A 27,413-nucleotide genomic window follows, 5' to 3' on the forward strand; every position below is an offset into this window, starting at 1 on the left:
AAAGAGCAGTTTCTCATTGTAACCACCATCTTTTAAATTCTATATCTCCATGCTTTTCAAAAGCCTCCCCATTCTCTGCGTCTGGGATCTGGGCTATTTCAGGCTCACTGGATTTATTTCACCTGGTGCCTGAACTGCCATGAAACAGTTTGGTCAGCCCCACAGACCTCTAACTTTCTGCCTGTTCTGCCAGGGGAGCAGGAGGGACTATGGTCTGTTAGGACAAAATGTGCAAACTGGGAGCTCTGACTCTTTACAGGATCATGCAATTAGTTTGGTGGGTCCCCATCTGCAAATGTTCAATGAGATAACACAGGAGAACCTAGAAAATATCTGAGCACATCATATCACATGCAAAAAGGGTAAGTATCACTTGTATGCTAGGTTATAATGATAGCCTATATGTTAACTGAGGCCAATACACAGTAAAGTGCTTGAATCTTAAGTGTACAGCTTGAGGAATTTTTACACGTGTGTACACTCATACAACCACCCCTAAATCAAGAACCCTTCCAGCCCCAGAAGGCCCTCTGAGGCACTCTCCCAGTCCGTACCCCCATGCAAAGGTAAAATATTTTTTTTTCTTTGGGTCATATTTAAAAGAGGTGGAGGCTCTGAAAGAGAACCGCTCTAGGTGGGCTCCATGCCCTGCTCCATCATCCCCTCCTCGCATGGCTTGGGTCCTGAGAAGGAAGGGAAAGGAATCAGCTGGTGATGTGCACCTGGACATAGAAGCTGGGTACGTGACCGTCACCAGAGGCCAGGTCAGCTCCCTCTGAAATGCAGGCTGTGCTCCAAAGTCCTGGTGGGTCAATGCTATTTACAGTCAACCTTTCCGGTTTGCAGTGGATGTTCCAAGGAGGGCTATTTTTAAGCAGGTTGATGGCCTGCAGGACCTTCTGGTAGTAAATTAAGCTGCTGTGGATACAAAGTGTATCGTCTAGCAATCTACTTCAGACGACCTGATCTAGAAGAGAAGGGTGATTGCCCCTGATTCCAGCCCCCAGATAACTAGTTGGAAGGAGATGCCCTGGTTTCTGGTTCAGAATGTGATTAGAAACTGAGGGAGCTTTAGACGTCTTTCTCAGCTTGGAGGGGAAAGGAGAGGGTCCCGGAGAGCAGGGACCATTCTCCACAGCTAACCAGGAACCCAGGGATGGGCTCCTGAGGGAAGATAGAAACAAATTCCCAAATAGGTGCAGCAATTTTCCCGCGGTCCTCCCACTCCCAACGCAGGAGCCTGCAGGTCTGGGCAGCCAGTTAGCGGGCTGCGGGCCCAGGAAGCCCTCGCAGAGCCCTGGGAGAGACAGCCTACAGGACTGGACTTGGGGCAGGGAAACATTTCAGAGAAAAGATAGGAGATAGAAAGAGGACAGGGCCCACCCCCTGACACTGGCGGAAGAATCAGAGGCCGGTGCTACAAGGGCAAGGCTGGAAAGCAAGTGCGTCTTTAGACCTGATCGGGATTGGCCGAGGCGGGCCCCGCCCCGCCTTCCCGGCCCCGCCCCTCCAAGGAACCCTTTCAAGGCCGGCCCCGCCCCGCCCCTCCGGCCCAGCCCCGCCCCTCCGGCCCAGCCCCGCCCCTCCGGCCCCGCCCTCTCAGGAGCCCTTTCAAGGCCGGCCCCGCCCCCACCCTCACAGTCCTTGGCTGTTCGCGAGCGGCGGGACGCAGGAGGCTTCGGCTCCAAGGTCAGTGTGGCTGTGAAACCCGGCTTTATTCCTCCAAAACTGGGGTCATTGCTAGAGCCAGGGTAGGGACCTTGTGAGCGGTGGACCCAGGGCTGTGGGCCGGGGTCTGGGCGATGCTCCTGTGTGAGGAATTCGTGGTAACTCTTGAGAAGGGCCGGCAGCGCGTCCGTCCTTGATGGAGCCGCTCCGCACCCAGGCGCAGGTGACCATTCCGTGGGCCAGCTGCGCGAAGGGGGCTGGCACCCTGTCAGCACCCTGCTTGCAGTGCCTGTGTTTGATAGTGAATCAGGACTTTTTCTTGATGGAAAAAAAATCTAAATGCCACAGAGTTGGGGACTGTAGCTTTCAACTTTCTTACCGTTGTAATCTGTAGAAACTCATTAGTTTGAGGGATGGCTTCCCTCAGCAGCATCAGAAGAGATGCAGACCAGTAACTTGCGAAAAACTAACTGAAAAATGGATAGCTTGAAGCCCTGGAAAGGAGCTAATTACAGATTGGCCCAGGAGCTAGACCTGATTTAAACTGATTAATATTATTGCTACAGAACTATTTTTAAAATCTCTACCCCATTAATAAATTAATAATTAAATAACATTAAAAATAATCAAATAATTTAAATATTTAAATAAATCAATTAAAATATTTATAAAATATTTTAAATTTTATTTTAAATCATTTAAATTAAATAAAATTTAAACAAAATAGTTAAAATAATTTAAAATAATTAAAACAAGTAAAATGAATAAGTAATTAAAACCCAAGTAACTATTTGCACCACCCGCAACCCCCGCACTGGAGGTGAAAATGCTACAGAGTTGGCCTACATGTGTTTCATCTCTGGCAAAGGGCTGTTGTTTGCTTGCTTGGCTGGGTTACTGTTAGCCCTGTTTTTGTCCCTTGGGTAGGTGATATCTCTGCTGGGTGTGGAGAGTGACATTCACCATAATGAGGCAAAACCCTCTGGCCCTGCTCAGCGCTGCCCCGAGACCTTCCCTTGAGCGTTGCCCTGACTCTGAGACACCCTCCTGCACAGGGTCAGGTGGAATCAGCAGAGGTGGCAATCAGTGGCCTTATGACACAGCTTTGTGCGTTCACCTGGTGTGTTGTTTTCAGAAGTGCTGCGTTTCCTGTCTGCAGCCATCCCGCTGCCTCTGTGTCAGAGCTTGTGTCCTTGGTCAGCTCCCCCTGTGCTCAGATAGAAGAACACGGCTGCCAGCAGAACTTGGCAAGGGGCTTCCTGAGCCTCCCAAGCTGGCTCTGGGGGTTATTAGGCTGTGTGAGCCCTCTTCTACTTTTGTGGGCACCTTTTCCAGCCTCCCCCCTCAAACCTTTTGTGGGTTAAGGCACTGTTCCAGCAAAGGGCACGAGCACCACATGCACCCACAAACTCTGCCAGCTTCCTGAGCAAATCTACCCTTACAGCGTGGACCAGGGGCCAGGTCAGTTTTCCTAAAGAGGAGGCTGAGGAAGGTCCGGGAAACTTGGGCTGGGGGACAGAAGGAATGGAGCATCCTGCATGTTCCAAGGCAGGAGGAGGACTGGTTCTGAGACAGACTTTGCCCCTGGCTCAGAGGCTCTGGGACTCCATCTCTGCCACAGCCTAGAACAGGAGCCATTTGCCTTCCCAGAGGGGACCACATGGGACCTTGCGTCAGCATTCTGGGAGTCCCTGCTCACTGAGCCAGGAATCCCACAGGGAGCCCATCTGAAGGTGACCGCTGGAGGTCACACCCACTGCTGCCTGGGAGGCTACAGGGCTCCTTCCCTTGGGCACGGAAGGAAGCTTCCACTCCTGTACAGCATTGCAGAGAACTAGATGGTTCCTAGCTTCCTATTTTCTTGAAAGCAACTTACCCTTGAGAGATGAGCTTGTGATGGTTGTATGTCTTCATCACCAGGAGGCCTAGGAAAGGCCTCTGTTTTACAGGGAAGGACCATAGATTTCTCTGCTTATGACTTTCTACTTGTTAAATAGAATGGAGATGCCCAAAGGTGCCTCTTAGGGTGCCAGTACATCCGGGGGTGGAGAAGTAACTTGAACCCTTTGCTCCCTTAGAATTGGGAAGGGACAGCCAGTCTCTGCTGGCCACGAGTGACATCAGGAGAATTTGTTCAGAGTGTTCTGTGGAGCTAGTCCAGCCTCAAGGACGCCCTCTATTTTGGGGTCACTCTCTCTGGAGGGAACGCCGACACGTGGTCCGACCCCTGGCCTTCCACTGCCCTCCAAGGAGCTCGAAACGCAGATGCCCTGTACAGCTGGACCAGAAATAACTCTGAGTCAGCAGAATGGCACCCATGGCGTCTCCCTCCAGTTACTCAGGACAACCAGGAGGTCAGAACTGAGGCAGTGACAGAACTCAAGGCTGGATTCCGTCCATAGCCTAGGATGTGACAGAACCAGACCAAACCAGACCCAGACTCCCAGTACGCCTGCCTGAGACAGACGTGGGGGGCTCTTGGGCATGATGACAGAAGAGCTTAATGTGGTGGTTCTTGTTTTTTCAGTGGAGAGGGCAAGTATATAACCACAGCACCATTGCTTTTTGGCTGTGATCTTGTACCCATTTAGAAATCTCACTGGCTTGCAGCCCAGCAGTTTGGCCAGAGTGAAGCCCTGATGGTAAAAATCAAATCAGGAGTCATGAAGTGTTCCAAGTTAGGGAAACTGAGGCAAGTGACTTCTGTGGGGTGAGAGCTAGAGACTACCTCCCTCCTCATCCCTGTAGTCCCTACTTCTGTAGGAGAGAGGGGAGAAGAGAGGAGGAGAGAGAAGAAAACCCCATGTCCTATCTCCTCTGAGAAAGGCAGGCTTGCCCAGCATCCCCGGCATGCCTGGCAGGCACTTTGGGCACCTGGCGTCAGAGTGGGGTGGGTGAAGTGGCACCTGGCATCTCGGCCACTTCAGCAGAAGCCTGAGGACAGGAGAGAGGACAGGCTTATAATGTTCTGGGACGCTGAGGGAGTCACATGCTCTCAGGTGACAATCCCGTGTCTAGAAGCTTCTGTGGTAACTGCATTTCTACCGTCTTGGGGGCCTGAGTGAAGTGATCTGTGGCTCCCAGGTCCTGAAGCACAAAGGTGGTTTCTCTCCAATTGCTGATCAGTGCAGGGCTGCCTGTGAGGTGCTGTGGTTTGCAAGGAGCCTGGATCCAGGCCCAGAGACTAGCCTGTTTCAAATCCCAGCTTTATCAAGTGTTGGTCCCTTAACCTCTCTCTGTTTTCTCCATCTGCAAAATAATGCCTACTTGCCAGGATTGTTTTAAAGACTGAGAAGAACATTTGTATGGGCCTCTTGCATGATGCATGGCTCATGGTGGGAGTTTGGTAAATGGTAGTTAAATGAAAAAAAGACAGTAAGGTGTGGTCATGCAGAGATGGAAAGGACATTCTAGGTGGAAGGAAAGGCCTGGGTAAAGGGTCAGAGTCTGGAAGAAGAACTTGGGAACCCACCTGAGGAAATCGATGTTGTGAGCCCTGACATTGGTTTTCAAAGGATGATCCGTGGATCTGAACATACATGATGGGTTCCATCTGGAATCAAGGCTTGTCCTCAGAGAGATTACAGAATAAAGCAATTAGATGAAACACTTTGAATGGTAAAACTGAAGTCAACAAACATTCAGAGAAGGGGCAGACCAGTGCTGGCTAGGAAAACCAGTGGTGGTTGTGGGAAGAGAGTAATAACTGTCCTGTAGCCTTAAGGTCATGAGAGAGGAGAGACTCGCATTTACTCAGCGCCTACCGTAACTTGTCACTTAGTCCTCACAGCAGCTCGGGGAGGGGTCTCATCGTATATAATGGAGGAGTCCGTTATATAGAGCAGGTTGCTGAAGCTCAGATAGGCAACTTGCAGGCTCCGTAGACCCAGCAGGGCCTGAGAATTGCTTGCTTACATAATAGACATGTTGACAGTGCCATTCTTGCTACTCATTCAAAAGATGGAGCCTGAAAATGTGACTTTTTAACACACCTCACAGCTGACTTTTTTTTTTAGTTTTAAATTTAATTTTTGATCATAAAGACAATCCATGCTGGTTTTTACAAGTGATGCAATAATACAGAATTCTATTAAGAGAAAATAATCTGCCTACTTCAAGTCTGTGGCTCTGAAGTAATGCTTTTTGCAGTTTGATGAGTAACCTTTAATACTTTTCTTTATGTTATACTAATATATGCAAATACATACATAGATACATGGTTGTTATAAAATTGGAACCATTCATATTCATTACTTTGAGATTTTTTTTTCTCTTTTAACCTAAGAATAGAGCATAGACATGCATCTAGGTAAAGTGGAGGCACTTTTAACTGATTCTTTAATAGCCATGGAATATTCCATTGTCTCCTTTATCACATTTCATACCATCCTTCTGCCTCTGATAGACAGGTTCTTCTAGGTTTTTATGCCACTGCACACAGTGCTTCCCTGAGTATCATTGTGCCTCTCTCCTTCTATGGGGCTTCCCTGGTTTTTCGGATGGTAAAGACTCTGCCGGAAATGCAGGAGACTGGGGTTCAATCCCTGAGTTGGGAAGATCCACCTGGAGAAGGGAATGGCAACCCACCCCAAATGTTCTCAAACATTCTGAGGGTAGCACCTAGAGGTGACCTCTCGTGTGAAGCAAAGTGCTAGCTACAGATGTGTGCATATATTCAGCCCTTCATAAGTGCCAGGCCTCATTCAGATTTGTTGCTAGTAGCTGCAAATGTTCTGGAATCTGGAATCCATCAAGGTTGTCCCCAGTCATGGCTTTTCTCTGGGCCTTTGGAGACAGGCAGCCACTATACCTCCTGGGCAGACTCAGTCCCACTGGACTTCAACTCTCCACATTTCAGGGAATTATTTTCTATAGATTCTCTCCAGAGCCAGATTTGGATGAGTGACAGTAGTCAAGGAGTCTGTGTCCTCATCCGGAAGATCCTGGACCAAGGCATAGAACAGGGCTAGTCAGCCCTTCTTCTGCTCTTTCTTTCTGCTGTATTCCAAAGTAGATTGAGTGTAGTGTGGGCTGAGTGCAGTGGCACTCCCACCTGGAGGATGGCTGGAAGGCAGCTGGCCAGACAGAGGCGATGCCGCAGGCCTCCGTGGTCATCTGTCTATGCACACGGGTGTGTGGTGTCAGGGCATTGTTGCTGCTCTCATCTTTGGTAGTTTGCGTCCTGGTGCCAGTCCGAGGGCAGCTGGAGGTAAACAATAGCTCAGACTGATTAAGACCAGACCAGCTCCCTGAAACAGAATAGCTGAATGAACTGGGCCAGTTCAGTCCCTCCCAGGGGCTCCCACGGGCTCTGGTTCCCCTGGAAGAACACTGACACTATAACTTGTGGTTGCCCAGGCGGGTGCTGGTTAAGAGCAAGGACTGTGAAAACAGACCACTCGTCCTGAATCCCCACGTTGCCACTCACACACTGTGTGCTTTTGGACAAATGAGTTTACCTTTTTTTTTACCTCCATTTGCTTGTCTATAACATGGGGATAATAAGAACGTCCTCTGTTGTGAGGATTTAATGGGGGAATAACCATAAAGCTAATGGAACCATGTGCCCCCGCATGTAGTAAGTGCTATATGAGAATTTCCCCCTCAGACTATGAACTCTGTAAAAGCTGCCACATACTAGATATCTAAATATTAATATTTATCAAACAAGTAAAAAGATACCTCTCCTTACCCTTTCGTCACCAAGCCTTGCCTCTCCCTCCATTGCTGCCCGCTGTGACTCCTCCCTCCATGAAGCATGTCAGTATCATTCACGGTGACCATGACCTGCACTGCCTGATGACCTCTGGAAGTCTGTGGTCAGTGGTGTTCCTGGAGGGTGGCGGAAGCCCTGAGGGTCCACCCTCTGATTGCACTGCCCTTCAGAGCTGCCCAAAATGTTGCCTGTGTGGCTGGATGGCAATTTAGCCCCATAATTATCCTCTGTCAAGCCCTCGGTGGAAACCCTGATTGAGAAGAACCATCCAGGATCCCTGAGAGACCATGAGGAACCAGAGGCAGCTAGAACTGTCTGGCAGAGGACTCCTTGGAGAGGAGAGGTTGACTCCATCCAAACATACTATGATATTGTTACTAAACCTTATAAGTGGGAGAAGGCGATGGCACCCCACTCCAGTACTCTTGCCTGGAAAATCCCATGGACGGAGGAGCCTGGTGGGCTGTGGTCCATGGGGTCGCTAAGAGTCGGACATGACTGAGCAACTTCACTTTCACTTTTCACTTTCATGCATTGGAGAAGGAAATGGCAACCCACTCCAGTGTTCTTGCCTGGAGAATCCCAGGGACGGCAGTGCCTGGTGGACTGCCGTCTATGGGGTCGCACAGAGTCGGACACAACTGAAGCGACTTAGCAGCAGCAGCAGCAGCAGCAGCAAACCTTATAAGTAAAAACAGGATCTTCATTTAAAGTCAGTACATGTGATTTCCCTTAACTGACTGTTGGCTGTCAGTTAAACTCTCTGTTTTTGAGTTCCCTCATCTTTTTTTTTTAACTTTTTATTTTATATTAGAGTATAGCTGATTGGGGGCTCAGTGGTAAATGTCACCTGCCGATGCAGGAGACCCAGGAGAAGCAGGTTTGATCCCTGCATTGGGAAAATCCCCAGAGGGGGAAATGGCAGCCACTCCAATATTCTTGTCTGGAAAAGTCCATGGACAGAGGAATCTGATAAGTTACATTCAGTGGAGTTGCAAAGATTCAGACACAACTTAGTGACTGAGCATGCACATACAGAAACTAAAATATGGATATGATAACATTTTAAACATGAATATTTTGAAATCAGACACCCAGCCACAGATCACCACAGGGAGAAGACCTTTAAAGACCACAAGTGGTTGATGGGTTGCACGTGGACACCACCCTCTCCGCTTCCTCCTGACCCTGCCTCTTTGAATTTATCTTCTCAAACACGCTGATGTGAACACATATCAGTGCTAAAGCCTGCTACTGCTAAGTCACATCAGTCGTGTCCAACTCTGTGCGAGCCCATAGATGGCAGCCCACCAGGCTCCTCTGTCCCTGGGATTCTCCAGGCAAGAACACTGGAGTGGGTTGCCACTTCCTTCTCCAATGCATGAAAGTGAAAAGTCAAAGTGAAGTCGCTCAGTCATGTCCGACTCCTAGCGACCTCATGGACTGCAGCCCACCAGGCTCCTCCATCCATGGGATTTTCCAGGCAAGAGTACTGGAGTGGGGTGCCGTTGCCTTCTCCAAAAGCCAACTAAGGAAAGAAAAATAAAAATCAACTGTTTGAGCCAAACTCAGAAACAAATGCACTTCTTGTTAACTTAGGGAGTATGTCTTGGCTTAAATTTTGGCCCATATATAGTCTGGAAAGAGCTTGGGCCATGCTTCCCTTATTTTGGAGAGTTCTATGGTTAAATCAGAGAAGAAAGTATTGCCTCTCTGCTTAGGAAGCAGATTGGAGGATGTGAAAAAAGATACAACAGGTTTCAAAGATAAAAGTTAGTGTCACCTGCTGTGTACAAAAGCCAGGAAGAATGGGTGTTCCTTGAGGAACACTGACCTACCCTTGGAAGGAGATAGACAGCAGCCCAAAGTCTAGTAGGGAGCAAAGAAGCACATGTGTTCAGATGAATGTTGAGCCATTACAAGTCCCTGGAACAACTCTAAGAAATAGCCCATTTGTCTTGCCTGCTGATTACTAAAGTAATTCCTGATGTCTTTAGGATTGAGGGGATTCTTTTTAGACATGGCACAGAGGAAAGGCTGTCTGACAATTTGATTTCCTGGACTAACATAGGAAAATAACTCCCTAAATTTTTTTCAAGGACTTTGATGCTTTAGGTGAGATGTTCAAATTTCTCCCTCATGTTGCTCAAAAAGGTGTTAAATAAAGACTTCTAGGTGGCGATCCTGGAAGAATAACTGGGAACTGGGAACTGATCCCTGTTCCCAAAATGCAGTCAGGTAAGAAAGTGGACTGCAGAAGGCTACTGTTAGAATTATGTGTAAAGCCATGCTGACCTCACCCTATTAGAGGAGTTTATTGTCTTCAAGTTTTCATCCTGGTTTCACCTAGGTTTACATTCCGTATCCATACTCTCAAGAGCCTCCTTGCAGCCATCCAACCCACCTATGCTTGGAGAATCCTGTAGCAGGGTCCTGATAATCTAAACACTAGGGGAAAAATCCCACCCTTCGTTTGGGCATCACAGAGACCAGTATAATGAAAGGGTACTAAGAATTGCCTGCTCTATTGTTTTCCACTCATCAACCCATGGTAAATAGCTCCCCCATCCTGGATGATGCTGTGGATTAATATTCCATTCTGATCTCTGGGCAGTAGTAGACAGGATATCTGATTTTCATCCCTGATGACATTATATATTTATCTTGATTTATACATGTTTTCTACTTTATCTGGATCTCATCCTATCCATCTGTTGTCTATTTCCTACTTTCTAAAGCATACACTCCAGTACTCTTGCCTGGAAAATCCCATGGACAGAGGAGCCTGGTAGGCTCCAGTCGATGGGGTCACTAAAAATCAAACATGACTGAGCGACTTCACTTTCACTTTTCACTTCCATAAACTGGAAAAGGAAATGGCAACCCACTCCAGTATTCTTGCCTGGAGAATTCCAGGGACGGGGGAGCCTGGTGGGCTGCCGTCTATGGGGTCACACAGAGTCAGACACGACTGAAGTGACTTAGCAGTAGCAGCAGTAAAGCATATATTTTAGTAGTTTCTTTGTTATTGATCTGCTATTTACCTTAAATTGCCGTTTTCATTGTCAGGTTTGACAGATACTATGACTATATTCCCAAGTCTGGTTGATAATTATTGTCTCTTAGCCCCTTAAAGACACCATTTCTCTGTCTTCCATTATTCACTGTTGAAAAATCAGCTGATGTTTTTTCTTTATAGATGAACTGTCTTTTCTCTTTAACTTCTTTGGATACCTTTGTTGCTGGTAATCTGCAGTTAACTATTATTCATGTATGTATGGATTATTTTAATTTTGCTTGGTTTATGTCATACTTCTTGAATCGTGGATTTTTGTTTTTCATCAGTCCTGGAAAATTCTCAGTCATCATTTCTCCTCAAATATGGCTTCTCTGTTTTCTCTATTCTCCCTTCTGAGGTCTCCATTAGATGTATCTTTGATCTTGTCATTCGATCCTTATATCTCTTATGTCTCATATTTTCCATTTTCTTATTTTCCTCTGCAACATTCTGGATAATTTATTATGTATATCTTCCAATTCATTTATTCTGTCTTCAGCTGTATTATTATCTGTAGTTCATTCTGGTTCTCTTTCAGATCAGGTTGATCATTCTTAGTAGTTTCCTGTTGATTGCTCATCACTGTGATTCCTTGATTGCTCATTGTTTCTTTAAACATTTTATATAGAGCTACTCTACATTCTTGTCTGAAAATTACAGTATCTTCAGTCATTGGACTGAATTACAGTCATTGGAGGCCCAAATCTGTGGCCCTTTATTCTGTTGATTCCCATTCATAGTACCTCCTTATGTGCTTAGTGATCTCTGAGAGCTTGTTATGGTTTGATCTTCATCTATAGGAGAGTAGGGCCTGAACTGAATATACCTTAGAGCATTTAAGTGTGCTTTTTCTGGGAGGACTCCTGATCTTGGACCACTTTAGCCCCTCTCAAGGGTCCTAGTGCAGCTGGAGAGTCTTAGACTCAGCTTGCCCTTTCCCTGCTGATAGCCTGATCCTAGTGTGCAAATGGACATCCACACTCAAGGTAACCCAAATCTCCTGGCTTCTTACCCTGAGCTCTGACACCAACTCACTTGGGGTGAGTGAAGTAGGAGAGTGGTCTTCAGAGACTTTGAAACTGTGCATAATGATTAGTGAAATTCATTTCACCTGCCTTCACCAATCAAGGTCAATTTAAGGCTTGTGTGTCCGCCATGCAGTTTCTGGCCTAAACAATAAGGTGTTTGCCCAAGTTATTTTCCAGGAACATGGACTCAGCTGTGTCCAGTTCGAGCTGAGCTGGTTAAGACTGGAAGGACCACTGACCTCACAACTAGGCATGTGCGAGTGCCAAGTTCAGTGACCTTTTGACAGCGCAGGGCTGGAAACTCCACCCTCAGACCCTACAGAGGTAGCCTAATTACACCTGTGCTAAATGACAATTACCACACCTTTTCCCAATCACCTTTCTGTGCACTCCCCACGCACTCTATGCTTCAGAGCGCCATGCTTCTTTGTTATCCCACAAATACTCCAGGCCCTTTACTTTCCAGGAGGTGAATTTGTGAGTTTTTTCTCCCGTCTTCTTCCGTGGCTGCCTTGTGAATAAACCCTCCTAAGGGTTGCTGCAAACCTTAGTGTCTCAGCACTTTGGATTCCTGCGTGTTGGGCAAAATGAACCTGGTTCAGTAACAGCTTCCTCTGTCTCTCATAAGCCCAGCATGCCATTCTGTTCAGGGTCGAGTTGTGCAGTGGCAGAGCCCAAAGAGCACCTGGTCTGTCAAGCTGCCAAATGTGGAAAGCCTCCATTTTTTCCCTTGATATTATATTGGTGGAGAAAATGACATGGACTTCAAGCAGTTTGACATTCTCTCCGTCTAAAACTAACCAGATTTTTCCAAGCAGTGTGAGGAGGGTGGGGAAAAGAGGGAGGAAGAAAAAAATAAAAAAAACAGAGGCTAAGTCTCCTGCAGTTTTTTCTCTCCCCTATTGATCTCTATACTGTAGTTCAGGGCCATCCTGTGAGGCTGTCTGACCTTTAGCTTCTCAGGAGTTCCCTGGTGTCCCAGTGGTTAGGACTTGGTGCTTTCACCGTGGTGGCCCAGGTTTGATCCCTGGTCAGGGAACTAAGATCCTGCAAGCAATATAACACAGCCAAAAAATTCTTTTAAATATATATATATATATATATATATATATATATATATAATAATCCTCAGCTTCTCTGTTTTCCAGACACTCATCCAAGAGGAAGGATGGCCAGTACCTTCTCAAAGTTGCTGACTGGCCGCAATGCCTCTCTGTTATTTGCTACCTTGGGCACCGGTGCCCTGACCACAGGGTACCTGCTGAATAAGCAGAATGTGTGTGCTGCGGCCCGGGAGCAACACAAGCTATTCCCACCAAGGTAAGTCCTCTTGGCTTTAAAATGACGCCAAATGCCAGCCAGAAATACACTTTCCCCTGCTGAAACTGTCAGCAAGGGCCCCGCTTTTGGTCTCTGAGGATGAGTAAATCAGTGTGACTTGTGATGCACAGTGACCTGTGGTGAACTCAAGGAAGTGTAGTCTCATCATTCCTGCCCAGAGCGTGAGGTCTAGTGGAATAGTAATAACAAGACCGAACCTTTGTTGAACATGTCTAGGTGTGATGAGCACTTTACACAGAGTGTTTTATTCCTCTTAGCACCTCTCTATGATGAAACGGAGGCTTCAGAAAATTAAGTAGTGCCTGAGTTCACGCAGCTGGTGTAGCCAGATATCGAGGTCCCTTGATTCCAGACCTGGGCCTCATACGTGCTGCACTGCCTTCTGGAAGCTGTGATGTGATAGCAGTGATTTGAAGTATCAGCTTTAAAGGGACTTGCAGAAGGGAATTAGAGAAATGGAATGAAGATGGAGTGTCTTCTGTACCCTGGGGACCTTTCCATGGCCGAGAGGTCTCACACTGGGTAGAGTTGGAGCGCTGACTTGAAGGGATTCCGTATGGGCAGGTGTGCATATAGACATGAGGAAAACCTGAGGTGTTTCTCAGAAATACTTACTTGGCTTCTGTGGGAATCAGGATCTCTGAGGAAATTGCTGGCACCCACCAGGTACCTCAGGAATTCCTGAGGTGAGAGTGCTTGTGGTGGTCCTGAATTCCCTATTCAGTCAGTGCATATCCCAGGTAAGATTGCACCCCCGTTTGATTTTTTCCTATGTATTAGTTTAACAGATATTCCCTGAATGCCTGTGTCTATAGGCAGGCGCTGAGCTCAGCATAGCAGATAGCCATAGAGTTGGCATCATTGAGGACAGATAAATAAATGAATTTCTGTGTAGTTACGCCTGCAGGGATTTTAGCCTCTCTATCACAGACCTAAGGGATCAAAATGTGACTGTTATAATTTACCAAACCTTCTGGGTTTTAAAAAAAAGCCTGCATATGACTTTAGTTTCTTTCCTAATTATCTTCATTCTATTTCCTCTGTATATAAACATAAGTCACAGTCTGTGGGCTCCTGCAGCCAGCATCATAAACCTCTTTGGGCGGGGCTAGGTCCATTTCTTTGGCAGTTCAGGGACGTATGTTTTTAAAATCCGGCTTTCTTGAATGATGACCTAGCCAGTTTCCCTCACAAAGCTCTTGTATGGGCCCCGTCCCCGCGGGGCTGCTCGCTGAATGCCTCTCTCCTCCGCGGACAGCGCAGACTACCCTGACCTGCGCAAACACAACAACTGCATGGCCGAGTGCCTCACGCCGGCCATCTACGCCAAGCTCCGCAACAAGGTGACGCCCAGCGGCTATACCCTGGACCAGTGCATCCAGACCGGAGTGGACAACCCTGGCCACCCCTTCATAAAGACCGTGGGCATGGTGGCTGGCGACGAGGAGTCCTATGAGGTAAACTCGCAGCTGCCGGTTCCACAGTGTGTGCGTTGGGTGGGTGCTTTGGGTTCCCTCTGTGGGGCTGCATTCTCAGAACAGGTTCCCATAAAGGGGAGCCAACTTCAGCAGAACACCTGCAGTGCTTTCTGGAACAACGAGGTCTATTTTGCCCAGGCACAAGGCTTCCTTTGTGACTGCTCTAGTATCCCTCCCCATAGAGGAATGAGTCGCATGACTCAGTTCTCTGAGCTCATCAAGGGGGTGAACTGGTACAGAAAAAATAAAATCTTTTCATTTTTTGTTGTTTCATTGTATTGGTGATGTGTATTCACCAGTGAGGCTTTAGGAGATGATATGTTTGTGGCTGAATTTTATTGAGGGGAGAGGATGGTTCCATGGGTGTTCAGTTTGGGAATTACTGATGACACAGTCCACTGCAGTCTTAGTGAATCATTAAGTCTCTTGGGGTTTCCCAGGTGGTGCTAGTGGTAAAGAACCTGTCTGCCAGTACTGGAGACGAAAGAGACAGGGGTTAGATCCCTGGATCAGGAAGGTCCCCTGGAGGAGGCTATGGCAACCCACTCCAGTATTCTTGCCTGGAGAATTCCATGGACAGAGGAGCCTGGCGGGCTACAGTCCATGGGGTCACAAAGAGTCAGTCATGACTGAAGTGACTTAGCACGCACACAGGCAAGTCTCCTGGAAAAATCCCATGATCTGCATCCTCATTCTGGGGGCAGAAGCCCAGGATGGTCCCCTGTTCTGGAGCTCAGCCACTAGTGCATCTTCTATGTCATGGCAAATACCTCCAGCCCATCTCCCTCAGGTCTGCCTCCTTTGCACCTTCTGTGACAGGGAGAGGAAAGCAGTTCCTTGGGAAGGCAGCCGTCAAGGGGAGTGAGGGGGCCACCTTGAATAGGCTAGATGGGCAGCTAACTCAAGAGCAGTAGCCCAGCTCTGAGCTCCCAGAGTCCCAGACTGGCGCTGACTCCTGGACTGACATCCCACAGCTCCCAGAGGCTGCAGGGTGCTCTGTTTTACTTCTCTTATCCTTATTTTACCTAAAGGATGTTTCCAGAAATTTATGGTTTTTTAAAAAGTAGATTCTACTCGAGTTAGTTTGGGCGGGAAGGTCCTCAAAGGGTAAGGGGTCCCTGCTTTGCCTTAATTGCTGCTGTGCACTTTTCTTTCTATGCAGCTACTTTTCTACAAATGTATTGTGTTACTTAAACTCTAGAACCAGTTTTGACCACAAAACTGCTTAGCTTCTGATCTAGCAGCTTCTTTTATCCTTCAGATTCTTAAACAAAATTTTCTTGCTTCATCTGATAGTAGTGAACTTGGCAGAACCACTAGGGAAGAGATTACCATGACAGAGATCTGTATGTCTGCCCTCACCCAGGGGGCAGTGTGCCTGAGAGAGGTTTCCTCTGGCATTTGCCTGCTACTACTATTGGACTTCCTGGGTGGCTCAGTGGTAAAGAATCCACCTGCCAATGCAAGAGACACAGGTTCGATCCCTGATCTGGGAAAGATCCCCCAGAAGAGATCATGGCAACCCATTCAGTATTCTTGCTGGAAATCCCTATGGACAGGGGAGCCTGGTGGGAAACAGTCCATGGGTTCCAAAGAGTCAAACATGACTTAGTGGCTGAACAACAACTGCTACTACTACTATTATTATGATTAGCCATCAATGCAGTCTCACACCTCTTTCCTGCGTAGTTGCACTGAGAATTTCAGAGAAGGAGGGCATCACCTTTGGCTTGGTGCTTAAGATTAAAAAAGAGCAAATGATGAACCACTTAAAGTAGTTGAACCAAGGAACATCTTTCTTGGTCCTTTCCAAAGGAAACAGAGCCTCTTCCCTCCTGCAGGTGTTTGCTGACCTTTTTGACCCTGTCATTAAGCTGAGGCACAATGGCTATGACCCCAGGGTGATGAAGCACCCCACGGATTTGGATGCATCCAAGGTAGGCTCCAGCCACCTCTGTTCCCTCCCATGAAGCTGGCACTCCAGAACCCAAGACGAAGAGCAGGAGAGAGAAGGGTCCCTGGGTCCAGCTGCAGTTGAAAGCTCTGTGATGGCCCTCCCACACCACGCTCCCTGGAGGGCCACTGAGACTATCAGGAAATAGCCAAAGTCAGTTTTCCTTGCCTCCTACCACCAGGTTAGTGGTGGTCACTGAAAACCTTCAGCCTTTCCTGAAACAACTCCTTTTTTCACTCCAAATCTACCTGGGGTAAAGGACTGCAGAGGGCGCCGCCCTGTGAAGTAGTTCCTCCATTGTCTTCTAAGACCCCAGCCCCCAGAGTGGCAGGATGGCTCCAGCATGCACACGTGCTCTGTGCCCGGGGGTCCCCTGGTCGGCGGGGCGGAGGCCACTGTGGCCGCGGCCCCGCAGTGACCCCGCACTCCGCTCGGCAGATCACTCAGGGGCAGTTCGACGAGCGCTACGTGCTGTCGTCTCGGGTGCGCACAGGCCGCAGCATCCGCGGGCTGAGCCTGCCGCCCGCCTGCAGCCGGGCCGAGCGGAGGGAGGTGGAGAACGTGGCCATCACGGCACTGGAGGGCCTCAAGGGGGACCTGGCCGGGCGCTACTACAAGCTGTCCGAGATGACGGAGCAGGACCAGCAGCGGCTCATCGATGTGAGTGGCCCCTGAACCACCTGGGCTGCCAGGGGTGGGGTGGTGCTGAGAGGGCCCGGAGTGGCCGCTGTGTGGCCTCCCCGGAGCCCAGGACCCTGCCCTGGTTGGGAGCTTGCTGGGGTTTCAACCCGGTCAGTCTAAGGCAGAAAGAGCAGGCCTTAAAAGTTTAGGTCAAAAGTGGAGATGGTCTCTGAATGAAGTCTGCAGAGGAAACCATAGGGTGGGCTGGGATTGGTGGGTGGGGGTGGATGGAGGATCCCCGGGCTTGTTGATAAATCGAAACAATTGGGCGTGGAAAATCCTGCCTGTGTCTCCACGGCCACACTCAAATCCAGAAAGCCCGGAACATCTGGAAGGGGAATCATCCAGGTCGAAGGCCTGCCCCTAAACCTGCCTCACACCAGAGCCCGCCTCTGAGATTCCTGCTGCCTCCCCAGGCTCTCCATGGCTTTGGTCTCACACTAGGGGAGACAAAACCCAAGTCCCTTTTTTTGGCCTGGCATTTTCACAAGTAACTTTAAACTCCAAGGAAAAGGAGAAACAAATTTTCTGTTATTTCAGAAGATGCGATACCAGAAAAGATGCCCCATTTCCAAACGAGATGGGCCAACTGATGGTCTAGAGGCCTCTAGAGGCCTCAGTCTCCTGGTTCTCTCCACTTGCCCTGTTACAGAACAACTCCTCGGCCTCAAGAGGCTGCTTCTGGTCTCCAGCTTAAAGGCCACGCTGTTTCCTGGGCAATAACAGTCCCTAAACCTGTCCCAGCTCTTCCACTTAGAGACTGTAGAAGGACTCCCCTTCCCGTGTCCTCTTGATTTCTGACTTCAGTGTGATCATATTGAAATATATGGAATCCACATTCATATTCTTACTGCGTCCACACAAGCAAGAAAAATGCCTGTCTCTGGACACTGATTTTGATTTGTGGCGTGGTATATTGTAGTTAGAGGCATACTTGGGAGTCAGACAGGTCTAGGTTTGCATCTAGATTTTGCCGTTTCCTAGCTGTGTGATAGGTTGTTTTATCTGAGCCTCAGTTTTATTTTCCTATCACATAGAACAATTACATTTACTTCAGAGTGTTGTTGTGAAGATTAAAGGAAATAAAAAGTACATAGCATAGAGCCTGGCACCGAGTGAGCATTAGATGAATGGTGACTATTTTTATTTACAGATCATTATTTTACATCTCGAGTAGTTTGTAATGAAAAGGATAATAAGAATAAGTAAACCTACAACATTAGAAACATGGAGAATGCAACTGTGTGGAACACTTCTTGGGACAGCACCCCCTTGCTCACTGCCCACTCTGCCATTGCACAGGGTTGGTGCTGGCTGGATAGACAACTCCATAGTGAGTAAGGATTTCCGTCTGGGTTAAGCCAGTGGTTTTCAACCTTAGCTGTACACTAGAAAATCCCAATGTCCAGGCCACAGCCAATAACAAGAATCTCTGAGAGATGGGAACTGGGCATTAGAATTGTTTAAGCTCTCTGATTATTATAGTGAGCAGCCAACACTGAGAAGCACTGCCTGAGAGACCTCAGCCATTATTAGTGAGTTGGAAATTGACCACCTGGCACTTGCCATCGTGTCTGATCTCATTAGTGTTGTCTCATTGCTTTGTCCTTTTTGGCCTGCAGGACCACTTTCTATTTGATAAGCCAGTATCCCCTTTACTAACTTGTGCTGGGATGGCCCGTGACTGGCCAGATGCCCGGGGAATCTGGTATGGACTTAGCATGTTCACATTTGCAGTGTGTGCAGTGTTCTCCTTCAGATCACTGCTTGTCCTAACCTGGAGTTGCTGTGACCTGCACTTGACGGCATGCCTGGCTTGAGAAGATAGAGTACTTAGAAATGGAGAAGATAGAGTTCTTAGAAATCGGTGTGTGTGTGTGTGTGTTTAATATATAAGTATAGTAATGTTTCCAAGATGTGCAGGAATGCTAGCTGGTTTGCATGAATTATGCATGAGAAAAAATTGTAAGAAAAACATAGCTTCATATTATTTGACTTTAGAGAATCTCTGTTTCATGACATTAAAACAGAGAAGCAGAAAATGAAAAATAAATATTGAGGATTTAAGCAAAATCCTACAAGGAAGAGTGGCTATGAGTGTACACATATTTTATCTTGGCCAACGGTCCTTGGGCAACTTTGATTCTTGTTCCTTGGTAGTTGTTATGGCACTACCGGAAGGAGCCCAGATCAAAGTGCTGGGGAGCAGCTGTTCAGTGCGGGTTCAGAGGCAGGATCTATACAGCAAACATGTGAAATCTGTATACCAAACATGTTGAGCTGCAGGTAAAATATTTTATTAAGTGCCATATGATTTTGGTTGAATCTGTTAGGAGACAGAACACTCTTGTTAGCAACAAAGCTGAAAGTTATCATGGCTGAATTATTGTCATCCTAGTCTGAAGAATGAGGCAGATTATGTTCTTGTTTGGCAAAAACATGACATGAGGCTTGGAGTTGGTGTTACTCTTCATTCTGTCAGGGTAACATTATTTTGCAGTACTTGTGCGGCACAGTGAAGAAATTAGGACCATCTAAGGCAATGAGTAAGGTGAAATGAAGCAATCAAGCTACAGAGGTAATAGGAATTTTCATGTGTTGAAACAAGTGTAATTAACACTCAACACCATATTTCTCACTTCATTAGGCATAATTATGACAAGACATTTCTCATCTGGATTAATGAGGAAGACCACACCAGAGTAATCTCTATGGAGAAAGGAGGCAATATGAAAAGAGTATTTGAGCGATTCTGTCGTGGACTTAAAGAGGTAAGATGTCATCAGAGAATTCTGAATATTCACTAAAATAAAATCTCTATATTTTTCATTCTTGAAAAAAAGTACTGTGGTGACTTCCAAGACAGGGCTAATTTTTTTTTCTAGGGATCATGGCACTCTTTTGGGTTGCGGCTTCCAGCAAGCTCCCATGCTTCCTGCCCCAATGCAGGATGGTTTAGAGAAGTCTGTGGATCATTAGCTATTTTCTGATTTCTTTAACAGAGCTCTTGGCTGCTCTAAGCATAGAAACAGTATAGAATGCATCTACGTTCATATGTAACCAGGCGATCCTAAAGGAAATCAACCCTAAATAGTCATTGGAAGGACTGATGCTGAAGCTCCAATACTTTAACTACCTGAGGCAAAGAGCCGACTCATTGGAAAAGACCCTGATGCTGGGAATGATTGAGGGCAGGAGGAGAAGGGGGTGACAGAAGATGAGATGGTTGGATGGCATCATCTATACAATGAACATGAGTTTGAGCAAGCTCCAAGAGATAGTGAAGGACAGGGAAGCCTGGCGTGCTGCAGTCCATGGGGTTGCAAAGAGTTGGACACGACTTAGTGATTGAACAACAAAAACAACACGACCACAGCCTTACTTGCTGAGAATTACTATGTCCTCCTACAATGCTCATATGAAAAAATAAGAGCAACTGACATTTATTGTTTAATAAACCTATATGCAGGTCAGGAAGCAACAGTTAGAACTGGACCTGGAACAACAGACTGGTTCCCAATAGGAAAAGGAGTACGTCAAGGCTATATATTGTCACCCTGCTTATTTAACTTCTATGCAGAGTACATCATGAGAAACGCTGGGCTGGAAGAACCACAAGCTGGAATCAAGATTGCCAGGAGAAATATCAATAACCTCAGACATGCAGATGACACCACCCTTATGGCAGAAAGTGAAGAGGAACTCAAAAGCCTCTTGATGAAAGTGAAAAGAGGAGAGTGAAAAAGTTGGCTTAAAGCTCAACATTCAGAAAACTAAGATCATGGCATTTGGTCCCATCACTTCATGGGAAATAGATGGGGAAACAGTGGAAACAGTGTCAGATTTTATTATTCTGGGCTCCAAAATCACTGCAGATGGTGACTGCAGCCATGAAATTAAAAGACACTTACTCCTTGGAAGGAAAGTTATGACCAACCTAGATAGCATATTGAAAAGCAGAGACATTATTTTGCCAACAAAGGTTCATCTAGTCAAGGCTATGGTTTTTCCAGTGGTCATGTATGGATGTGAGAGTTGGACTGTGAAGAATGAGCACCGAAAAATTGATGCTTTTGAACTGTGGTGTTGGAGAAGACTCCTGAGAGTCCTTTGGACTGCAAGGAGATCCAACCAGTCCATTCTAAAGGAGATCAGCCCTGGGTGTTCATTGGAAGGTCTGATGCTAAAGCTGAAACTCCAATACTTTGGCCACCTCACGCAAAGAGTTGACTCATTGGAAAAGACTCTGATGCTGGGAGGGATTGGGGGCAAGAGGAGAAGGGAACGACAGAAGATGAGATGGCTGGATGGCATCACCAACTTGATGGACGTGAGTTTGAGTGAACTCCGGGAATTGGTGATGGACAGGGAGGCCTGGCGTGCTGCAGTTCATGGGGTCACAAAGAGTCGGACACAACTGAGCAACTGAACTGAACTGATGTCCTAGGTACTGTGTTCAGTGCTTTACATGGTTCATCTAATTTAATTGGACCATTTTGATATGGTGATAGAAGAGGTTTAATTTTCTATTAATGAAGTACTATAGAATAAAGGATTGAAATGTTACCGTTTGCAGCAACATGGATGGACTTGGAGGGCATTATACTAAGTGAAATATCAGACAGAGAAAGACAAACACTGTTATGATCTCACTTATGTATGGAATCTAAAAAGTACAACTAACTAATGAATAAAACAAAAAAAGAAGTAGACTTACTGCTGTAGAGAACAAACTAGTGGTTACCAGTGGGGAGAGGGGATGGGGGAGGGGTAATAGAAGGGTAGGAGGAAAAAAAGGTTATTATGAGAATATATGAAATCACGTGTATGAAACTTTTGAAGATTGTAAAGCATTATAGAATTTAAAGAATCTTTCATTCAGTAAAAAAATATCGGGCTTCCCTGGCGGCTCAGTGGTAAAGAATCCGCCTGCCAATGCAGGAGACACGAGTTTGATCCCTGATCCGGGAAGATCCCACATGCCGAGGGGCAACAAAGCCCATGTGCCACAACTATTGAGCCAGCGCTCCAGGGCCTGGGAGCTGCAACTGATGAGCCCACATGCTGCAACTATGGAAGCTCAAGTGCCCTAGAGCCTGTGCTCTGCCACAAAAGAAGCCACTGCAATGAGAAGCCCACATACCCCAACTAGAGCGTAGCCCCCACTCACCACAACTAGAGGAAAGCCCTTGCAGCAATGAAGACCCACAAAAAAATAAATAAAATTATTAAAATAAAAGGATTAAAAATAACTTTCAAAAAGGAACTGCAGTTAGTTTTACTTTTTCGTTTCCAAATATAGAAGTAGTACTATAAATTTACCTGAGTTTTATTCATGGCAAACTTACAGTACGCACACCTCTCCCTGGTGCTGGGGGCATGCTGAGTGAATGGCTCTCTGAGAACTTCATCATTTGCTCCCTGTTGTAGGTGGAACGCTTAATCCAAGAACGAGGCTGGGAGTTCATGTGGAATGAGCGCCTGGGGTACATTCTGACCTGCCCTTCAAACCTCGGCACGGGATTGCGAGCTGGTGTCCATGTCAGGATCCCAAAGCTCAGCAAGGTACTGTCATGTAGCCTGTGGTCCTGTTGGGTTCCACCAGGATGAGCTCACCTGGGGCTGCTTTGTGGAGGGGAAAATGTCCTAGTCCCTTCCTTAACCTTTACTTTCTGACAGATGAAAGAAAGTGACAAGAAAAGGTTGTTTGCTTGAAAAAACACTTGTGTCCATAGGATAAGAGGTTAAGGGGCTATAAGAATGGGCTGTGACTTTAGGAAGTTTAAATCCTCCATCATATCACAAGTAGAGATGGACAGGAAGGCTTCTCTGCTGCCTGGCCAGCCTTCCATCCCCTTCTTTCTCCTAGTTCAGAGGTTCTCAGGCTTGAACCTACAGCAGAATCACGTGGAGGGTTGTGAAAACCCAAAATACAGAATTTGCATTTCTCACAAGTCTCCGGGTGATGCCGAAGCTATTGGTCAGGGAACTACACTTGAAGCACCACTGCCTTAAGGCATGGTCACAGTCAGACCTCATGTTCAGTTTGTGGGAAGGTGAGAGAGCATGCCAGTGTGTCCGTGTGAAGATCTGAGGTCTAGGCCTGGCAGTGCACTTGTCACTTCTGCTTGTTCCATTAGCAAGAACCTAGACAGTGGTTACTTCCTCAGCTCACCTGTTAAGATAGGAAAATGGATTCTGGTGGGCACCTGGGGGGTTTCTCTGTCATAGCACACCAAGTGAATCAAATACTTTAAAACAAGTTTAGAAAATGTGATTTCGCCCCCCCCCACCCCCAAAAAAGTATGATGATATTATTCAAAATTCCAATTCTAAGAAAATTATTTGATGTGACTTAATGTCTTGATTTTAATTATGTCAATAACAACTGTTATACAGATGAACAGTAAACTCACCAAAGGGTATCTAGATGACAAAATAGGGGTATAGAAGTTAATAACAGCTCTGCTACCTTCTAGCTATGTTCTACTTTTAGGCAAGTTAATTTCTCTGAGGCTTAGTTTCCTCATCTGTGAAATAGGGGTAAAAGTAATACCTTCTTCATGGGATTATTGTAAGTTTTAAAAGTTCCAGCACAGGGCCCTGCTACATAGTAAGTATATGTTTGTGTCTGTGCATGCGTGCTCAGTCACTTCAGTCGTGTCTGACTCTGCAACCCTATAGACTGTAGCCCGCTAGGGTCCTCTTGTCCTTTGGGTTCTCCAGGCAAGAATACTGGAGTGGGTTGCCATGCTGTCCTCCAGGGGATCATCCCGACCCAGGGATCAAACCCACGTCTCCTACGGTGTAGGCGGATTATTTACTCATTGAGCCACCCGGGAGGCCCAAATACATGCTTACTAAACATGCATTGTTATTACTTCTCGTTTTACATCTTCTCTACGTGTGCCAAGGATGATGGATCAGCTTTGCCTCTCATGACACCAAGTATTCTCCTTTGTCCCAGGATCCACGGTTTTCTAAGATCCTGGAGAACCTGAGACTGCAGAAGCGGGGCACAGGCGGTGTGGACACTGCAGCGGTAGCAGACGTGTACGACATTTCCAACATAGATCGAATTGGCCGATCGGAGGTAACATGTCTCTCACTTTCCAAAAATGAGCTAACAAAATCACCTTAAGAGGAAAAGAAGTAACCTCAACAGCCCTTCCTTATTCCAAAATTCGAGACCTCCTCTAGGCCCATTGAGTCCTGCGCATGTTAGCATTTCATTCTGTAGCCCTGGTCCTCCATGGGAAAGCACTGCATAAAGGTAAGCACCATGGGATCTGAGAATGTATAGACAAGTGAAGGAATTCACAATGGGACTGCTGTCAGCCGCCTGCCCCCAGAGCTGTTCCAGCAATCGTGAGTGGCAGGAGTTCTGTTTTACTAAAGGACAGCAGTCTTATCACTGTGAAGTCAGAGAACACGTGTGCTGTCTCTGAGTGGAGTGAAATAGTGGATTTTTCTCTTGATTCTGAGTTTCCTTTGATGAAGATCACATGCTATCATCTTCACTTGGGCATTTTTAGCTACTTGGTAGTTTGTAAAATTTTGTATTTAGGGCTCAAGATGGCACATACGGTATGCACCAGATATGTGTAAGATTGTACTCAGCAGGGTTCTGTGAATATAAAGGATAAATGAGATTCATAAACTATAGGTAGGCCTGGAGTGACACGTGAGAAAAAGCACAAAGAGCACACATAATGATCATGCAGCAGAAACCTAAGCAAATCCCGATCTCCGTAATTCCTCCCAGTTTATCTCATTGAACATATGTGCTTGCTAAGTTACTTCAGTCGTGTCCAGCTCTTTGTGACCCACAGGCTCCTCTGTCCATGGGATTCTCCAGGCAAGAATACTGGAGTGGGTTGCCATTTCCTTCTCCAGAGGGTCTTCCCGACCCAGGGATAGAACCCACGTTTCTTACATCTCCTTCACTGGCAGGAGGGTTCTTTACCACTAGCATCACCTGGGAAGCCCTGAACATACTGTGCCCATCATTAATTAAAAGGCTCTTATACAACTCAGTGGCATCATTGACTCAATGGACATAAGTGTAAGCAAACTCCGGAAAGTAGTGAGGGGCAGGGAAGCCTGGCGTGCTGCAGCCTGTGGGGTTGCAAAGAGTCGGACATGACTTAACAACTCAACAACAACATACAACTCAATAACTCAGTGGCTGGTCGTCAAACGCATGGATCACTGATGCTCTTTCTTCTTTCTTGCCATCTTTTGCGTATTTCATTGTTAGTTGGTATTCCTACCAGCAAACTGAGGGAAGGAAGGGAGAAAACAAAACAATGAAATCAGCCTGCATGCTACCAGCTCTGGTAAAGTACTTGAGGAAGCAGCAGCTATAAATACCACACCTTCTGAAATTAGCTAAATAACGTATGGTGTAGTGAATAATAAAGAAAATCTGGGCCCTAGCCTTGTTTGCCTCTAATATTAAAACTTGATTTTAATTACTGGAAAGCTAGGTGGTCATCATTAAAAAAAAAAAAAACACCTATGATTTAGTAAGTGATCTTTTATAAGGACTAGAAAAATTCCCAGAAGTGTTAAAAAAAAAAAAAAATCCACTTATTTAACCTAACAACCCTGTTAACCATTGTGAACATTATTCTAAATTGCCTTCCATTCTTACAATTATTCAAAAAAAAATTTTTTTACTAAATTTAGTATTATTACATATGTTGGATATAAAACAGCTTTTTCCCAATGTATTTTTCAACATGAGCATTTTTCTACAGTATTAAATATTCTTTAAAACATCTATTTAACGTCTCCCTGATTATTTGATATTATGCTTGACCATCTCTATGTATAACTTTGATCACAACTATGATTAGTTAGTTAGGATATATTTCTAGAAAGGGGATTCTTGGGTTAAATTTGAGAGTCCTGTACTTATGACCAAGTTTCCTATCAGAAGATTTATACCAAGAGAGTTCACTGGCAGTGAATGACCCCTCACCACATCCTCATCAACAGTGGAATGGGTCAGTTGGATAAGTAGAAAAAATAAGTGTTTGTTTTTTTTTTAAATTAGTAATGACTAGCTTTTTGACCCAACCCTTTCTTAGAGCTTCCAGTTCCCTCTGCATGAAAAGAAGTGGGGAGGACACTAGACTCCATCATGCCTAAAATATGTTCAGCTGTAACACTTAACCATCTCCTCCATTATTGCTGGGCATTCTTGAGTTATATCATGTATTTTAGTGATATCTGGAACTAAATAGTAATTACTTACTACCTTAGTTGGGTTTTTTTAGGAGCAGTGCAAGAAATTTGTTTGAGAGGTGATTCCCAGGGGAAAAATCATAGGTAAATGTACTCTAGTTTAAGAAAACCAATTATTTGTAAATGAAGGTTCTAACTTATTTTAAGCAGGGATTTTTTAAAAAGTATATCTTAATGTAATTCACATAGTTTCCTTAAGTAACAAACTAGCCTGGTACATTGCAAACATTCTTTAATTGCCAAATATCTGAGTTGAAATATTGTTCAGAAAGCCGTTCACTGTGTAAATGATAATATCTGAACTGTAGCATGTTTACTGCTCAGGTAGCTTAGTGGCAAGTCAGAATTTAAATCTGGGTCAGAGAATATCACGAGGGTGTCACTGTGTAGATATACTTTAAGACAAACTGTCATTTTTTAGCAGAGATTGATGGGGAAGAAATGTCTGAAATGCAAACTAATGGTTTTCATATTTTTTAAAAAGTTCTCACACACAAAGTAGTGACCTTATCTTAATGACAGAAAGATCGAGAGTAACCCTGTAATATCTCTGCTAGCTATCAGATACCTCTCTTCCCACAAAACTTTAGGGAAACAATGAGAAGAAATTGTTATACAGTCCATCTAACAGGGAAGGTTCTCATGTGTCCCAGTATTGTTCCTTTTGATCAAAGCCTTGCATGTGTCTTCTGTACAAATTAATCTTTCATCTCTTTCACTGTCAAAGGTCGAGCTTGTTCAGATAGTCATCGATGGAGTCAATTACCTGGTGGATTGTGAGAAGAAGCTGGAGAGAGGCCAGGATATTAAGGTGCCACCTCCTCTACCTCAGTTTGGCAAGAAGTGAACTTTCCTTTCCCTGATTTATAAATAATCTGTCTGCTGGTATGACAGACAAAGAAATTTCTACTCTGAGAGTTTTTGTAGACTTGGAAAAATACAAAAATTATAGGTCCTGTCTATCTTTACAATAAAACTCTCCTTATTATCTTTGGTGTGTTTTCCTGATTTTTTTTCTTTTTTGATGCTATTAAGATGGGTAAACACATCCAATTACAAGTGGCAGGAAGTAAAAATATTTTAGGACAATGATAAATCTCATATTTGTAAGACCACTTCACACAAATCTAGAAACCTTCCAACTATCTAGATGGTAACCTTTCAGCAAATCCCTACAGACACCATTGGAAAATGAAGAACTAATGTAATCAGTTTTCTGGTAAGTAGAGTGAGAGGA

The 27,413-nt window shown here is 45.7% G+C and overlaps 1 protein-coding gene across 1 annotated transcript; it reads left to right on the forward strand.

Annotated features, from left to right (window-relative positions):
• The first annotated feature begins 1,584 nt into the window (after positions 1-1,584).
• On the forward strand, positions 1,585-27,164 carry CKMT2 (creatine kinase, mitochondrial 2). The gene is made up of 10 exons (XM_019965379.2): positions 1,585-1,689; positions 12,619-12,790; positions 14,070-14,268; positions 16,131-16,226; positions 16,682-16,903; positions 18,547-18,632; positions 19,572-19,695; positions 22,355-22,489; positions 23,892-24,017; positions 26,904-27,164. The coding sequence occupies exons 2-10, from the start codon at positions 12,639-12,641 to the stop codon at positions 27,021-27,023; spliced, it is 1,260 nt and encodes a 419-aa protein (XP_019820938.1). The 5' UTR covers positions 1,585-1,689; positions 12,619-12,638; the 3' UTR covers positions 27,024-27,164.
• The last annotated feature ends 249 nt before the right edge of the window (positions 27,165-27,413 follow it).

This window comes from Bos indicus, chromosome 7 (genome assembly GCF_029378745.1).
Source record: "Bos indicus isolate NIAB-ARS_2022 breed Sahiwal x Tharparkar chromosome 7, NIAB-ARS_B.indTharparkar_mat_pri_1.0, whole genome shotgun sequence".
NCBI lineage: Eukaryota > Metazoa > Chordata > Mammalia > Artiodactyla > Bovidae > Bos > Bos indicus.

Coding starts and splice junctions, on each gene's coding strand:
- CKMT2 (XM_019965379.2), top strand. CDS start 12,639: ATGGCCAGTACCTTCTCAAAGTTGCTGACTGGCCGCAATGCCTCTCTG. Junction 18,633..19,571: donor CCAGATGCCCGGGGAATCTG/GTATGGACTTAG, acceptor TCACTTCATTAG/GCATAATTATGACAAGACAT. Junction 22,490..23,891: donor GGATCCCAAAGCTCAGCAAG/GTACTGTCATGT, acceptor CCTTTGTCCCAG/GATCCACGGTTTTCTAAGAT.